The 16,471-nt window shown below is 50.6% G+C and overlaps 2 protein-coding genes across 2 annotated transcripts in view; both read right to left on the reverse strand.

The window, feature by feature from the left end:
- LRRC47 (leucine rich repeat containing 47) overlaps positions 1–6,952 on the reverse strand; it is a 10,365-nt gene extending 3,413 nt beyond the window's left edge. The window contains exons 1-3 of the mRNA XM_003793218.3: positions 6,324–6,952; positions 2,364–2,825; positions 296–412 (exon numbers count right to left, since the gene is read on the reverse strand). Of these exons, the coding sequence (XP_003793266.1) occupies positions 296–412; positions 2,364–2,825; positions 6,324–6,938 (1,194 nt within the window). The 5' untranslated portion in view covers positions 6,939–6,952. The remainder of the gene's footprint in view (positions 1–295; positions 413–2,363; positions 2,826–6,323) is intronic.
- A 4,947-nt stretch (positions 6,953–11,899) lies between these two features.
- Positions 11,900–16,471, reverse strand: part of CEP104 (centrosomal protein 104) — a 40,941-nt gene continuing 36,369 nt past the window's right edge. Inside the window, exons 21-22 of the mRNA XM_012807379.2 lie at positions 14,819–14,906; positions 11,900–13,078 (exon numbers count right to left, since the gene is read on the reverse strand). Coding sequence (XP_012662833.1) covers positions 12,963–13,078; positions 14,819–14,906 — 204 coding nt within the window. The 3' untranslated portion in view covers positions 11,900–12,962. The remainder of the gene's footprint in view (positions 13,079–14,818; positions 14,907–16,471) is intronic.

The following is a 16,471-nucleotide window of genomic DNA, read 5'->3' on the forward strand; positions in this document are numbered from 1 at the left end:
CCCGCCCCAGCGCCTGGCTATTTTTTGGTTGCAGCCGTCGCTGTTGTTTGGCAGGCCCGGGCTAGATTCAAACCCTCCACCTTAGGTGTATGTGGCTGGCACCTTAGCCACTTGAGCCACAGGCGCCAAGCCTACACCTGCTTTCAAAGTGACAGTGCACACGGCCTCATGCCTTTGCTAGAAGCAGTGTCAGGTTTTACGTTAAAGTGCTTGGTGCGATCACAGGCACGTGTGTCTCTGGAAAGACACAGGGAGAACCTTGTGCTGCAGGTGGAGGAGGGCAGTGCGGTGGCACCTTGAGGTCCTGTGGGGGCCGGGCTCCGTACAGCAGGGGCCCTCGGACTGCGTGCAGGTCATGGGTTGCCATGGTGGCCGCCGTACGCTTCTCACAGAGTTCTTCATGGAGCTTGGTCTAAAACCCAAGAGGAGAAACAAGGAAAGCTTTATCTGCAGCACAGTGAGGTGTCCAGTGAGCATTCAGCCCTCACCCAGGCACGTGTGGCCAGGGAACTTTCCCCGTCCTCAGGGTCCCCCCACCTTGTCATTCCCCTTCACAGAACGGTTGTTCATCCTTGACCCCTGGCCAAACAAGTTTTTATTTTGTAGAATGATCATCAGGAAAATTATCTGGTATGTTTAACAGCAGAATTTCTCTTCCTCTAATTCTAGCACACCATATTTAAGATTTCAGAGAGCACATCTTGAGCTCTTTAATACCAAGTAAACAGAAGATTAAAGAAAGCATATTAGTGACTAGGGCGCCAGCCACATATACCAGGGCTGGCAGGTTCAAACCAGACCCGGGCCTGCCAAAGAACAATGACAACAACAACCAAAAAATAGCCGGGTGTTATGGCTGACACCTGTAGTCCCAGCTACTTGGGAGGCTGAGGCAAGAGAATCACTTAAAGCCCAAGAGTTTGAGGTTGCTGTGAACTGTGATGCCATGGCACTCTACCCAAGGTGACATGGTGAGATTCTGTCTGGAAAAAAAGAAAAAACAAAACCCCCACACATCTTGGCTGGGCACCCATAGCTCAATGGTTAGAGTGCTAGCCCCATGCACCAGGGGTGGCGGGTTGGAACCTAGCCTGGGCCTGCTAAACAAAATCCAAACCAAACAAACAAAAAATTGGGTAGGGTGCCAGCCACACACACTGAGGCTGGTAGGTTTGAACCTGGCCTGAGCTAGAATAATGATGACAACTATAAGAAAAAAAATAGCCGGGTGTTGTGGCAGGCGCCTATAGTCCCAGCTACTTGGGAAGCTAAGACAAGAGAATTCCTTAAGCCCAAGCGTTTGAGGTTGCTGTGAGCTGTGACGCCATAACACTCTACCCAGGCGACATAATGGGAAAAAAAAAGGCACGTCTTTCTTCCAAAATGCTGGTTTTCAAGTTCTAAAACCTGGACTCAGTGTGCCTACGTGCTTCCTCCTAAAACTGCAGGGATTGCTCAGGGGGCAGCAGGCAGCAGGGGTGCTCCACAGGCTGCAGCCACCTCTGTGGGCATGGGCCGGGGTGGGGTGGGGTGGAGTGTACAAAGACATGCTTTTAATGTCAACAGCTGGGCAGATGTCACAGAACACAGCCAACTGGGAAACCTAAACAGAAGTGGAACAGTTCCCATAGGAGTGGCAGCAAGAGCTGATTCCAGTACTACCTTACATAAAATCAAATGTGTAGGGCCGTGCCTGTGGCTCAGTGAGTAGTGCACCGGCCCCATATACCAAGGGTGGCAGGTTCGAACCCGACTCCGGCCAAACTCCAACAAAAAAATAGCTGGGCATCATGGAGGGCACTGGTAGTCCCAGCTATTTGGGAGGATGAGGCAACAGAATGGCCTAAGCCCAAGAGCTGGAGGTTGCTGTGAGCTGTGATGCCACAGCATTCTACCAAGGGTGACAAAGTAATACTCTGTCTCTTAGAAAAAAATCAAATGTGTATTTATTTGTAGAACTCAGAAAATCCACCAAAATATCATAAACTTAAGCAGCCCCAATTTCCAAGGCAATAAAGCTGTCCTTAGAAATGGTGAAGAACTGTACACAGAGAAGCAAAGGGCAGGGGCGAGGGGCAAGTGGCCCAGCAAGATCAGAGCTGTGCGTGAAAAGGGTGCTCTGGAGGCCAGGCCACGTGCCTGCTGCCGCTACAGACAGAGGAGAGGCCATGGCCTCCTGGGCCATACGGTGGACCCTTCCTCACCAGCACCCTAAGGCAGTGACTGCTCTGGCCCCATTTTCAAGGTGAGGAAACTGAGGCACACGGACACCCAGCTGATCTCCCTTGCACCCACTTGCCCCTGGACTCGTCCCACAGTGGTTGCCCACACCCCTGCCAACTGCGGACGCTGTGTGTACCCACCTGTGCTGCGAGGAACCGCTTGAGTGCGTTCCCGGGCTGCAGGTCCATGCCCCGCACGACAGCCCCCACAATGTAGGGCCGCACGTCTCTGACCTCGGGGCTCACCCGGACCGTCAGGGGTGCAGGGTTTTCAGAGACATGCAGGACCCGGAGCAGGAGCCGGCCCAGGGCCCCAGCCTCCTGCTCTGGCCCCTCGCCACCGTCCCTCCGGGGCTTCCTCTCTCGCCGCTTCCTACGGCCCTCGTCCTTTTCTGAGCCTTCTGCCCGGGCCCTGCCCTTCCCATAGCCCCGGCCCCCGGCACGCAGGTACTCTAGGATGGACCGTGTGGGGCAGCCGCCGAGCATCTTCTCCAGTCGCTTGTCCCGCAGCTTGTTTCCATGGAAGTTGATCTCCTTGAGCTTGGGGCAATCGGCAAGTTCAGCAGGGATCTCGCTCAACTGGTTATTGGACAGATCTAAGGTCTGGGAAGATAAGCCAAGGACTCATCAGATGACCTGGACTCTGGGAAAAGAGCCCAAGGCTGTGACACTGTGCACCTGTGAGACTTTCCCCAACTCTGGACCCCATGAGGACGCCACTGTCCAGGGTGCTCCTCCAGTGCAGAGGAGTCAGCAATGAACAGCACAGCCCCTAGGAAATTTTCTGACTCCCACACCTCACTCTTGTGTCCGATTACCAGTCGTGGTAACGACAGTAACATTTTGGACCAGCCACTGGGTTACAGAGGGAAAGGGACCAGGGAATGGGCTGCCTCGTTCAATATAAACCATAAGCTTACTTCACAGACAAGTCAGTACTGCCTCAGATGGGAGATGAGATCCCAAAATAGTGCTAATTTTTTTTTTTTTTAAAACAAGCTCAAAGAAAGAACACAGCAAAATCTCCACACGACATTACTCTTCATACTGAAGCATGAAGTCACCAGCAAATGCACGTGGGAAGGAAAATGGTGAGTTGGCTGTAGTGGCGCCAGACTCTTAGCTCTCCTCTTGCCCAAGAGAGGGGTCAGGACCACTCCTGTGGTGCCGGGAAGGTCCCCAGGAAGCCCTGCAGGCCCTGGGAAAGCGCCATCTATCACAATTACAGAAGAGACTCGGCAAAATACACGGTTGGTGTCTCTGAGATGGCCAGCGCAGCGGCACCCCCACATCCACAGGGAGGCTTTGGTCTGGGCTGGCTTGTTATGTTGTGGAGTTTTGCACTGTTCATGTCTTAACACTCAGACAAGTGAGAGTGGTCACACTCTAAAGAGAGGCCTCCTGTCAGGGCTTGTGCTTACTGATTTAACCAAAAGATAATGGTGATGTGTCAGGAGGCTAGTTCCAGGTCTAAGCCTGAAGAAGGCCTGGTAGCTGCTGCTTTTATGTTGAGGACCTGGGGAAGGAGAGGCCCCCACATATGATAGAAGGGCAGCCAGCCCAGCATCTCAGCTGAGCACGCCCCTGAGCCCACGCTGGCATGTAGCCACACAAGTGACCAACAGCAAGAGCAGCGCAACGCCCAGCTGAGCCCACCCAGAAGGGACAGCCGCTGTTTTAAGCCTGAGTTTTGAGCTCATGCTGTCATGATGACTGCAATGGCCACCAATGTCTTATACTGACAGAAATTCAGCCCAGTGAGGACACCAGAGGGCCTTTGCATGCAGAACTGCAGTCAGTGCAGCACATCACTGCATGGTTCTGGCAGCCATTCTTCACAAAGGCCTGCCTGCAAAAGCCATCCAAGTCCAACAAGGGATTCCAAGTAGCTCTTGCATGACACTCTCTAAAAAAACAATCCTCTTGGCTCAGCACCTGTAGCTCAAACATCTAAGACACCAGCCACATACACCTGAGCTGGCGGGTTCAGCCTGGGGCCCGCCAAACAACAATGATGGCTGCAACTGAAAAATAGCCGGGCATTGTGGCAGGCGCCTGTAGTCCCAGCTACTTGGGAGGCGAAGGCAGGAAAATCACTTGAAACCAAGAGTTGGAGGTTGCTGTGAGCTGTGATGCCACAGCACTCTACACAGGGTGACAGCTTGAGGATCTGCCACAAAAAAAAAAAAAGAAAAAGAAAAGAAAAGAAAGAAAGAAAGAAAATCCTCTTGATATGAAAGAGATTTGCTGGAAGTCTCAGACTTACAAACGTAATTACCAGAAAGGGACTTGTCCTCCTTTTTTTTGGATTCAGAAACAAGACTCACTGTTTGACTCAAATGAACCTGTTTTGGTCATGATAACAACTGCCACTTTATTGGATGGGTACCACAGAGAGCCACTCACAGTATTTTTTTTTTTTTTTTTTTGAGACAGAGCCTCAAGCTGTCCCCCTGGGCAGAGTGCCGTGGCATTACAGCTCACAGCAACCTCCAGCTCCTGGGCTCAAGCGAGTCTCCTGCCTCCGCCTCCCAAGTAGCTGGGACCACAGGCGCCCGCCACAACGCCCGGCCATTTTTTGGTTGCAGCCGTCATTGTTGTCTGGCGGGTCCGGGCTGGGGATTCGAACCCGCCACCCTAGGTGTACGTGGCTGGCGCCTTAGCCGGTTGAGCTATAGGCGTCGAGCCTTTTTTTTTTTTTTTTTTTACAATCTGAATACTGGGAAGACATCTATGAACTTGAAGATGATGCAAGGCACTGCATTAAGATACACACCTGCTGTATCAACCTCCCAGAAAAATAAGACATCTATTAGCTAGGAAGGTACAGTACAAAGTCTTAGACATCATATGTCACACCTCAGCCATGAAAGCCAACAGCCCTGATGGTCAAGGTACCTCAGAGTGTGGCTCTACAACTTCTTCCAGGGAATGTCAGCAAGCACCTCACTGCAGAGTTATCTCACACACACGTTCTTATATAAACATGTCTTTACATAGATGTATTTGTGAAATGAGCTACAGTGTCTTCAGAGTAACTTCTACAGTAAATAGACCAGTTACTAAAGTATATAAACATTTTATGAAGAGATGTCTACATTGGGCAGTGCCTGTGGCTCAGTGTGTTGGGCGCCGGCCCCATATACAAGGGGGTGGTGGGTTTGAACCCGGCCCCGACCAAACTGCAACAAAAAAATAGATGGGCATTGTGGCGGGCGCCTGCAGTCCCCAGCTACTCAGAAGGCTAAGAGAATCACCTGAGCCCAGGAGTTGGAGGTTGCTGTGAGCTGTTACGCCACGGCCCTCTACTGAGGGCAATAAAGTTAGACTCTGTCTCAAAAAAGAAAAAAAAAAAAGATGTGTACATAAACTTGGATGAAAAATGAAGAAACGCAGGGCTGCCTTTTAAAGGGTGACATGGAAGGGAAGGTGTGGATGTGCCAGGCTACTTCCCTCCTTCCTGGAGGTAACAGGTGCTGTCATGGGCCAAGCATTATGCTGGAGGTGAACAGGTACCAATCCCCAGACAATAGCGTCGAGAGGAGAACCCAAGTCATGAGTTATTTTGGAGAAACACTTTGCCTTTCTGTGAAACAGGAATAAGCACCCCTATCTTGGGAAGCTGTTGCGTGAAACACCGTGTGAAATCACGTCATGTGGTACTAGGGGGATTCCTGCTGTCCTACACATTTGTGGTTTACCTTTGTATTCACCCCCAAGGCTCACTCAGTCACTTCACAAATATGAGATACAAGGAACTGGACACGGGCATGGGTCCCCGCCCCCAAACCGCTGACAGAAAGCTAAGCTCGCTAACAGCTACAAAACAGCATATGGTGTTAAAATCCAGGTGTGAAGAGAACATGGGGGCAGTTCTGAGACCACCGAGTTTGTGGGTCTGGTCAGGAGGAGGGGGAGTAGGGGACGAGGACGGCCTCCCAAAGTGATGCCACTGGAGTCGGCTCCTTTGAGCGAGTAGGGATATCCCAGGCCCAGTGCCCCATGGGGCATCTCCGAGAATAGCTCTGCCCCAAGGGAGGCGTCCCTCTCCCGGGCTTCTCCAAGGTTCCATACCACCCCGCCCACTAAGCCCCTGCTGACCTTGAGCGAGGCCAGGTGGGCGATGTCGGGGCTGAGCTCTCGGAGGCAGTTGTCAGCAGCCGCCAGTTCGCTGAGCAGGGGCAGCGCACCAGGGCTGAAGAGCGCGGCGGGGAAAGAGTCCAGGCAATTGCCGCTGAGGTTGAGGCTCTGCAGGCGCGGGGCGCAGCGGGCCAGGTCTGCGGGCAGCTCGCGCAGCCGGTTGCCGCTGAGGTTGAGGCTCTGCAGCTGCGGGAGGCCGGGCGGCTCGGCGGGGCCAAGACCCTGGCCGGGCGGCAGCGCCTCCAGCGCGTTCCCTGAGAGGTCGAGTACCCGCAAGGCGGGCAGCGGCCCGAGCTCGGGGTTCAGGCCGGGGCCCAGGGCGTTGCGCCGGAGCACGAGGCTGTGCAGCTGCGGCAGGCCCTGCGCCAGGCCCGGCCCCGGCGCGCGCAGGCTCCCGCAGCCGCTCACTTCCAGGTAGTGCAACAGCGGCAGGGTGAAGACTCGAGGCGGCAGCCGCCCGCCGGCCGCCCGCACCCGCTCCTCCAGTCCCGGCCCGGTCAGCAGCAGCTCCCGCCGCCGCTCCCGCTCCGCCAGCTCCAGCTCTGGCCAGGACTCCGGCACCGCCGCAGCCGCCATCACGCCGCCGCCCCAGCCGCCTTCTCGGGGCGCTTCCGGGTCGGAGCGCCTCCTTCCGGCCTGCACCGGAAGAGACCATAGAGAGCGCGCCCGGCTGCTAGAGAGTCGCCGCGCCTGCGGCCCGGGAACCTCTGCTCGCGGCGAGTGGCCTGGCTCTCTATGAGGTCGAAAGGGCACAGGTCGCAGGGCGCGGGGCGGCTCCTTGGGAAGTTCTGCATTTTCCTGCTCTGGCCACCTATGTCCGGCGTTCTGCTCCCGCTGCTGCCCGGGGGTCGGGCGCTCCCAGGCCGCCCCTCCTCCTGCGCTGCCCTCCGCGCCCTGCGGGACCCCGCGACGGCACGCTGGGGTTTTCCTGGAAGATCGTGCACACGCGTAGCGGCTTGGCCTTCGGTGCCTGGGGGTACCTGGGGTCTGTGTCTCGGGCACACACATGTAGCGGTGTGTCTAAGTTGACCAGACGCCCCGCTTTTGAACAATTTGTCCCGCGGCGATTTAAAAAAGTCCCGATTTTTGGAAAGAATGCATGACAAGCTAGGGAACAGCGGGAGAATGGGAAGGGAATATACGGTTTTCAGCTGCTGAAAAGGTTAATGTAACTCCATTTGGGAATGAAGAGGTTAATGTAACTTCATTTGGAAATGAAAAGGCTAAGGTAAACTCTCTACTCCCCTCCTGGGCTCCCTCCCTAGCTTCTAGGCAAGGACAATTAGCTCAGAAGGAGCCAAACTGTGTGGAACAAACAAGTAGCGCCCCCCCCCCCCCCCCAGAGTAAGGTGACTGGACGCCCTGCTTTTGGCAGGACAGTACCAACTTTTAACAATTTGTCCTGCGTCCTGTGGCGTTTTAAAAAAGCCCCGATTTTTGGAAAGAATGCATGACAAGCTAGGGAACACGGGAGAACAGGAAGGGAATATACGGTTTTTGGCTGCCATGTGGCTATTGAGCCGGGATATGCATTTTATATTATTTTTGTTAATTTTATAATGTTAAACTTTAATAATAACAAATAATTGTGGAGAACTGATTATCGAGAACTGCTTATCAAAGTTTGCATTGTTGTCAGGCCCCTCCCCCCATGGTGTCCCACTTTACCAATGTTAAAATCTGGTCACCTTAGGTGTGTCTCGCTTGCAGTTTCTATGGAGTAGACTTGGGGAAGAGTCCAGCCGCACAGGCTGGAAAAGTTTTGTTTACAGTAGCCCAGTGGGACAGGAAACAGCTCGGTGTGCAAGAGAACCACGTCCCAGGTGGGAAATGCGCGCTGAAGCACACGCAGCAGCTGAAGGATTAGCGACGGCTTCGCGCAGAGGAAGAAGGCGGGTCTCGGAAGAACACAGCGTGAATCCCTGTGTTTCGTTTAAGGCAATGCCCATTTATATGTGGTAAATCCATGAAGATAACCCAATGATTATTTCTGAGCAGCAAGGCTGAATTTACTATCTTCCGAAGCAACGGGGACCTGCAATCTCCTTGAGTGGTGTCTAAACAGGCCTTGTGTCTCATCTCCGTGAAAAGTTTTTGAGTATCTTCCAGGTTGTAGAGACCTTCGCTGACCGAGGCAAAGATCTCGCTCAGTGCAGGCTTATTAACACAGTTGAGGGTGCGCCCCGGCGAATCACACCACAGACAAATCTGTAGCTGTTCGTCCAAGGGGAAGTTGGGAAGTTTCAGTATTTGGTGGGGAGGAAGGGATTCGAAAAGGCAAAAACGGTGGGAGGGTGGAGTGAGACAACTGAGACAATAAAATGGTTACGTTCTTGGGAGACCAGGAAAATCTACATTTTAGATCCAAGGAGAATATTAAAAGAGAAGCATCAATATGTGACGTCCCTGTGTCGGTGGAAGAATGTCTCATTCTGTCTTGTCTCTGTTCAGTGCCTGTGAGGATAAACTTGTGTCAAGGAAAAATCTTAGGTCTGTTGAACGAATGGGCCCGCCTTGGTCACGGGGACCCCGCCCCTAAAGCTGAGTTGCTGACCTTGAAAGGGAGGTCAGGCAGGCCTCTCCTGCCCCTTCCCTTTCTTGGAGATATCCCATGTATGTCAATATGAGGCCTAAGGCCATTTAGAGGCAAAGCTTAAACCACACCTGCGGATCCTCAGTTTACTTAACAGCTCACCCTAACCCTATGTTATCCCTATCTGGTGGCTCATCTGTGATTAGTAGACTAACTTATCAATAAAGCTCAATCTTTTATAATTATCTTTATTGGGACTTGTTTTAAAAAATCCTTATCTAATTCAAGAACGGAAAAGAATTGCACCTGTGGTTTTCCTACTGACAGTTTTATGTGGCTCAGACCAGTAATCCCAGCACTTTGAGAGGCTGAGGTAGATCTCTTGAGGCCAGGTGTTGGGGACCAGCCTGGGCAACATAGCAATACTACAGACCCTGTCTATTAAAAAAGAAAAATTAGCCGGGCATAGTGGCTCCTGCCACTAGTCCCAGTGTGTTGAGAGGTTGAGGGGAGAAGATCATTTGAGGCCAGAGTTGGAGAGATCAGCTTAGTGAGACCCCATCTCCAGCATGAGGTGGTGCCCGCTATGGTCCCAGCCATTGAGAGGCTAAGGCAGGAGACTCACTGGAACCCAGGAGTTCAAGGTTACCGTGAGCTACCACATTGGGCCACTTCAATCTAGAAGACAGACTGTCTCTTAAAAAAAAAAAAAAAAAGCTGATAGAAGCTTAAAACCACTCTACAGATTTACAGAGAAAATTCTGAATTGTACTTACTTGAAAAACCAAATAGCCTCTTGTGCTGGTAAAAATAACCTCTGTCAAAGGGGAAAACAGAACATGAAGTGCAGTCCTTTATTGGGCACAGACCTCAGAACACCCTGAATTCATTCTACGGGATGAAATTGGTCAATTTTCTTTTTTTTTTTTATCCTTTTTTTTTTTTTAAATTAAGTCATTTGTACATAGATCATAAATACATTTATGCCATTATGGGATTCAATGTATTGATTATTTGTACAAATTGGAGTGCTTACATCCTACTAAACAACATAGCCTTCACCTCATTTACCCAATTACAGGATTAAGACATTTGTGTTCTACGCCTGATAGATCCAACCTGTACTTGCAATATGTTCCAATGTGGTTCCCCCTACCAACCCTCCCTCTATCAACCCAACCCCTCCCTTCCTCTCTCCCTCCCCTTCCCTTCTTCATCCTATGTGATAGTTGTATTTCATTTTTCATATGCATGTGTGAGTGACTGTAAATTGGTTTCACAGTAGTACTGACTACATTGGATTTTTTTTTCCATTCCTGAGATACTTTACTAAGAAGAATATTTTCCAGCTCCATCCATGTAAACATAACAGAGGTAAAGTCTTCATTTTTTTAAATGCTGCATAGTATTCCATGGTATATATATACCACAATTTATTAATCCATTCATGGGTTGATAGGCACTTGGGCTTCTTCCATGACTTGGCAAGGTCAATAATTTTCTTAATACATAGCTCAAAACTGTTTAGCTTCAGCAATGAACTCATTTTGACAAATAACTTATTTTAGGGGCCAAATTCAAAGCAACTTAATATAATTTTCAATGTTTTGTGAGGTTTCTTGGCTAGCTATGCTTGCATGTTTATTAAAGTAAATGTAATTTACAAATTGCTTTCTGATTATCTTGAAATGAAAGTGACAAAACATTTAGTGATCTTTTATTAATATACTTAGGTGAATTAACCCTTAAGCCCTAAAGCAACAAAAATATATTACTTATAATTCTGGTGCTTGAAATCAAGACAAATAGAAAACTGTTAAAATATTACAAAGTTGCAAATTTTCATTAAAAAGTATATACATTTGTATTTTAATGCCAAATTTATAGATACAATTCTTTTAAATTATTGAATAGCATTCTTAAAATATGAAAGTAGAAATAAATATTAAATATACATAACATACTCATGAGTGAAAATTCAATTATGAATTAGTGTTCCAAATTTAGATATTTATAATATTTATGAATGGCTAAGCGATCTTAAGAGTTCCTTTTGAACTTTTTGTCCTTTATTCTGGGTCCCTTAATAATGTATAACTCTAAAGCTCTGAGTAGCATTAATCACTGCCAGAATCATTTCAACATAAACATGATTCTTCCATAACCAGCTAGAGTAACCTGTTTTCAATGAGCCCAAATGTGTTTGTCAATCACCAAAAATATTTTTACAAATATCTTCTGTAAGTTACAGTATAGTGGAGACATCACACATTGATGTTTCTAAAGTTTTGATTAGAGAGAAAAGAATAATTCCTTGGTAAACTGTTCTCATTGTACTATTTAAAGACGTGTTTTATCTGTACTTTAGAAACGGATTAGAAAATAATGACCAACATCTCTCTGAAACCAGAAAGAATCATTTTATAAATATCTTGGCATCTGTACTTTGTCTAGTAAAGTGTTAAGTTATTTCTCCTCTCATACTTCTAAAAACTTTTAGTAAAGTGTATTTTTAATGGTTATTTTCTTGGTAGGTCTTAGTATTTGCAGTCAACCATATCAGAGGTGTCAGTTTGCCAAAAATGGGAGATTGATTAATGCAAATCATGGTTACTAATATATCCAGGCAGTATACTGCTCAAATACCTATTAGTTTTTATATATTTTGTTGTTTCACACGGTTGGGGATTAAAAAATATTATTTATATATTAATTGCATTATACAAATTTCATCAACCTTAAACATTCCTTGACTAGGATTGTGAAATTCGGCTCCCCTCACACTCAGGAAGAAAGCACGGCTCTGGGCAGGGCATGACTGTCCTTCAGGCTGCAGCGGGTGTGGGACTTGGGGAACAGAGGGTGACAGGACAGACGGTGGTTCCAGGCAGGTCAGATGGACCCTGGCTGTCCCTACAGCTGTCTCCGCCTAGACGGCGTGTGACTCAGAAGTTCCTGGAAGGAACCCTCGACTCACTTCTGCAGGACCACAGGGTGGGAGGGTGGGTGAAGATCTGCTTAGGGGACTGTTTTTTGAGGTTTGGTTTCACCATTTTAAGCAGTTTTGGTGTTTTAAACATCCTGTGAACCATTTGAAAAAAGTAGATTTACAGTTCCAATTACAATATGGATTTGAAAGGGACAGTACAATAGACCCAGACCAGAAAGATTTTGAGCCTGTGGACTTACGCTGAAGACTCCACCATAGATAGTTACTATATGCAGAAGCTATTCTATGCTTCAGTCTAAGCAAGATTTTAAGAAAGGGTAGTTCTGACACATGGTCAGTCAGGTGAGCACAGGCAATCAGGTCGAAAATCATTTAACATTTTTTTTTGCAGGAATTTAGAAGTGTGGAGAATTTGAAGTACCTCTGAGCAAAGGCCTGCTACGGCCCCATGAGCGAAGTCCGTGTCTGCCCCAGTTGCAGTGGGTGAGGTCTGTGGGTAACATGCACGCACAGGCGAGTGCTGCACTGGGCTGCGCTCAGGAGCTCCTTGGTTTAGATTTCCCTTTTTACCTTTACTTCCTGTTGTCATGGAAACCTGAGCTCTGCAGATGCCAACACCCTGCACTCAGCAGCCGGCAGAAAGCCTAGGGGCAAGGCCTGCAGGGGAGGGCGGCGCAGTGGAACCTCTGCACACCATCCAGCCCCTGGGACTACAGCCCAGCTGAGACAAAGCCCTGGGGAAATTCTACCAGGTGTGACAGAGACCAATATGCAAAGAGTTTACAGTAAATTTTTTATGGAAATTGCTGTAAGCAATTAAGAAAAGCAGAAGTTGTGTGTGCTGCCTGCCTGGGGGCTGCTTTCGTACCTCCCGGTGCAGGGATTTCTGGTTCTTCCCACACAGACCGGCTACTCTTCATGTTCCTCACAAAGGCCTGACAAAGTCAGAACCTGAAAGCCCAACACAGTGTGGTGAGGACAAGGGCTCTTTGGTCAGTTGCACACATGTCGTTTGCTCCTTATGCTGACGAGTAAGGGCCCCAGGCATGGCCCAGCGGGGCACCGGGACACCAAGGCCAAACAGAGTTCTTAGTCCCGCGCAGCAGACCGACACCCATCATCGCTTCGTGTATGTCCTGCCAGAGCTTTTGCTCAGGCCCCCCTTTGGTGTAGGGATCTTGCTTCCCATCTTAGACCCAGAGAGGCCTGTCCTGGCCGCTGGGGGGCCTCTACCTGCAGCAAAACACAGGGGCTGTGTCAGGAGGCGGCTGCAGGCGTGGAGCAGACACAAACTGCAGCAATGGGGTGGGGGTGGAGAGTGACCAGACGCTGGCAGCAGGACCCAGGGGCAGGGACTGCGGCTGTCGCTCAGTCCACATGGGGCCAGGCAGACGGGCAAATGGGTGTAGCAGCTGTGCTGACTACAGAAGGAACCCCATGCGGGCACCAGGGGAGGAAGGGCAGAGGGAGCACCTGGCAGAAGAATGCAGTGCCGAGCTACTTATGCAGTGATAAGCTCCATAAATGGAGAAAATGAACAGCGTGTGATCAGGTTAATTTACTGGTCAAGTACCACCAGCAGGCTGCTCTGACATCTTCACTCATGGAAGGGGTTGAGATGAGCACATGCTGGCACCAGGTGTTGCGCTCAGCACAAGGCCTGGCACAGTCTGGCTCTTCACACCTTGCCACTCCTGTCTTATTATAAGGATGAGTCTTAAAGTTGTGTATCCATAGCTCAGCACCTATGGTTATAGTGCTGGCCATATGCACCGAGGCAGGCGGGTTCGAACAGGGCCCAGGCCAGTTAAACAACAGTGACAACTGCAACAAAAAATAGCCAGGCGTTGTGGTGGGCGCCTGTGGTCCCAGCTACCTGGGAGGCTGAGGCAAGAGAATTGTTTAAGAGAATTGCTTAAGCCCAAGAGTTTGAGGTTGCTGTGAGCTGTGATGCTACAGCACTCTATTGAGGGTGACATAGTGAGACTCTGTCTCCAAAAAAAAAAAAAAAAAAATATATATATATATATATATATATATATAATTCCTGAACAAAAACCATTGGATACAGAAGTTTTTTGTTTTTTTTTTTTTTAGACAGAGTCTCACTATGTTGCTCTGGGTAGAGTTCTGTGGCGTCACAGCTCACAGCAACCTCAATCTCTTGGGCTTAAGCCATTCTCTTGCCTCAGCCCCCCAAGTGGCTGGGACTACAGGTGCCTGCCACAACACTTGGCTATTTTTTTGTTGCAGTTGTCATTGTGGTTTAGTTGGCTCAGGCCAGGTTCAAACCCACCAGCCTCGGTATATGAGGCTGGCGCAGTAACCACTGTGCTATAGGTGCTGAGCCAATAATAATTTTCTTATGAAAGGTACTATATTTTCTTGCAAGGCATCATAAATCTGACACGAGAGCTAAACTTAAGATTTGTAGTGCATGTGGGGGGATTCTCTATGGGTCTGCTATTTTTCATTTCCAAGAACCTCTGGAGACTAGGTGGCAGCTCACACCTATAATCTCAGCACTTTGGGAGGCTGAGGCAGGAGGATCAATCGAGGCCAGGAGCTCAGAACCCTTCTGGGCAACATAGGGAGACCCTGTCTCTACCAAAAATAAGAAAAATTTGGGTGTGTGTGTGTGTAGTCCCAGCTACTCAGGAGGCTGAGGCAGGGGGATACTTGAGCCCAAGAGTTCAAGGGTGCTATGAGCTGTGATCGTGCCACTGCACTGCAGCCTGGGTGACAGTGAGACTTCATCTATTAAAAAACAAGAAAGACTTTGGAGTCAGTGAGGCAGGAAGAGTGTGAGGACCACTGTGGGCATCTTGAGAGAGCCGCTAAGTCTTGTTACTACTGAATTGATGTCCCTGTGAACCGTTCAGAATGAGCAGCCACAGGATGGTGCATGTGGGGAGACCGCAGGCTGTTGTGAATGAATCAGGATGGAGGGCGGAAGGGCTGCACTGGGCTTACCGGTCAGCGCCTGGGCCCGCTGCAGAATGTGTGTCTTCCGCAGGTTCATGGTACAGCCAGCAGGGCCCATGAGGTGAGCCTTCCATGCCTGCAAGGAGAGGAGGCCTCGGTGTGAACCAGGCAGCCACGATGAACCTGCCCCCAGGCCCAAGACAACTGGCCATGCAAGATGACAGTGAGGGGAGAAGAGCTGCCCCCCATCCCGTGTGCACCCTAGGCTGCGCCGTCCCCACCTCTGTCCAGGGCCTGCCTCGGGACGCATGTGCTCCTCCTGTCCCGAGATGGGACCTTCAGTAGCAGCATCTCCCGAGACTCCGGCCGGGGACGGAGCAAGTGCACATGCAGTTTACAGGGAACAAGCAGAGCACCTGCCAACACTGCCCGGGCTGGAAACAGGCCCCCAGTCCTCCCTCATGCAGCCCGCAGGTCCTCTGGGGTTTCAATGTCTTGGTCTTTGCTTTTCCTTAGTTACACCACATGTTCTGATCTCCAAGGCCCAGTTTCCTGGAGGACTCACCTGTGCCATCCTGGACCTAGCCAGCCTGAATGGCAGGCTGCCCCCTCTGAATGCTGTTTTCCCTTTGATTCATCAAGGCCTCCCAGGGCGGGGCTGCAGACCTGCCTCTGCCCACTCTCTGCTCCCTGCTCCCCTCCTCTGTCCCGCTCACCAGGGAGATCCACATCATGTCCCTCATGCTATGGACGTCCCTGCCTCTGTGACCTGACCTCTCGGCAGCACGGGGTGCACCTGCTCACCCCTCCTGGTGGGCAGGAGGCAGACTACCTCCATGGCCCTAATTCTTCTCCTTCCCAGCACAGAGGTAGGATCCCCTGTCCACCCCTTGAATTTGTGATGATGGTTTTCTTTAGCCAATGGAATAGTGGCTGATGGGGAAGACTGGGCTGAGCTGTCTGTTGCCTTTGCGATGCCACACCCAGGCTGGCCTGCTGGGGTCAGAGATATGGGGAGCAAGGCTGAATCACCTCAGCCGCCTCCAAGACCATCCCAGATCAGCTGGCAGCCAGCGCCCTGGACACGTGCACAGTGCCAGAGCCACCGTCCCCCTGCAGGCAAGTGCAGATGCCAGAGCAAGCTGGCCATGGTCACTGATGTCCTTGTTGATGGACTGTGCTCACGTGGCTTCCTCCCTCCACTCACTCCTTCACAGCAGCTTTGCTGGGTCACTTTCTCCCTCTGGCCTCCCCAGGGCTTGGCCTCTGTCTGGACAGTAGGCCCATGTCATGACCTTCACCGCCTCACATGCTGACAGGCCCCACGCTGACCCTGTAGCCTGTCTGAGCCGGCACCCAACTGTTGCAGACTCCTTGGCTATAGCCTCTCGCTCACCATGTGGTGGGGACCCCACCAGCAAGTCTTGCGGCACTTTCCGGAACTTGTTCAGAAGCTGATTGCTTCTCACCACGAGCTCTCTGCTTCACCCTGTCCAAGCTGGACACCTCCTGATGGTGGCTCCTGCTGGCCACTCCCTGCCCCACAGCTGAGTCTCACTCTCCACGAGGCAGCAGAGCAACAGGACCAATCCACGTCCCTCAGGTCAGGACAGCCCTCTGCCCTCAGCGTCCCCCAGGTCAGGACAGCCCTCTGCCCTCAGCGTCCCCCAGGTCAGGACAGCCCTCTGCCCTCAGCGTCCC

This window comes from Otolemur garnettii, unplaced genomic scaffold (assembly GCF_000181295.1).
Source record: "Otolemur garnettii isolate 467f Iridium unplaced genomic scaffold, OtoGar3 scaffold00067, whole genome shotgun sequence".
In the NCBI taxonomy this organism is placed as follows: Eukaryota; Metazoa; Chordata; class Mammalia; order Primates; family Galagidae; genus Otolemur; species Otolemur garnettii.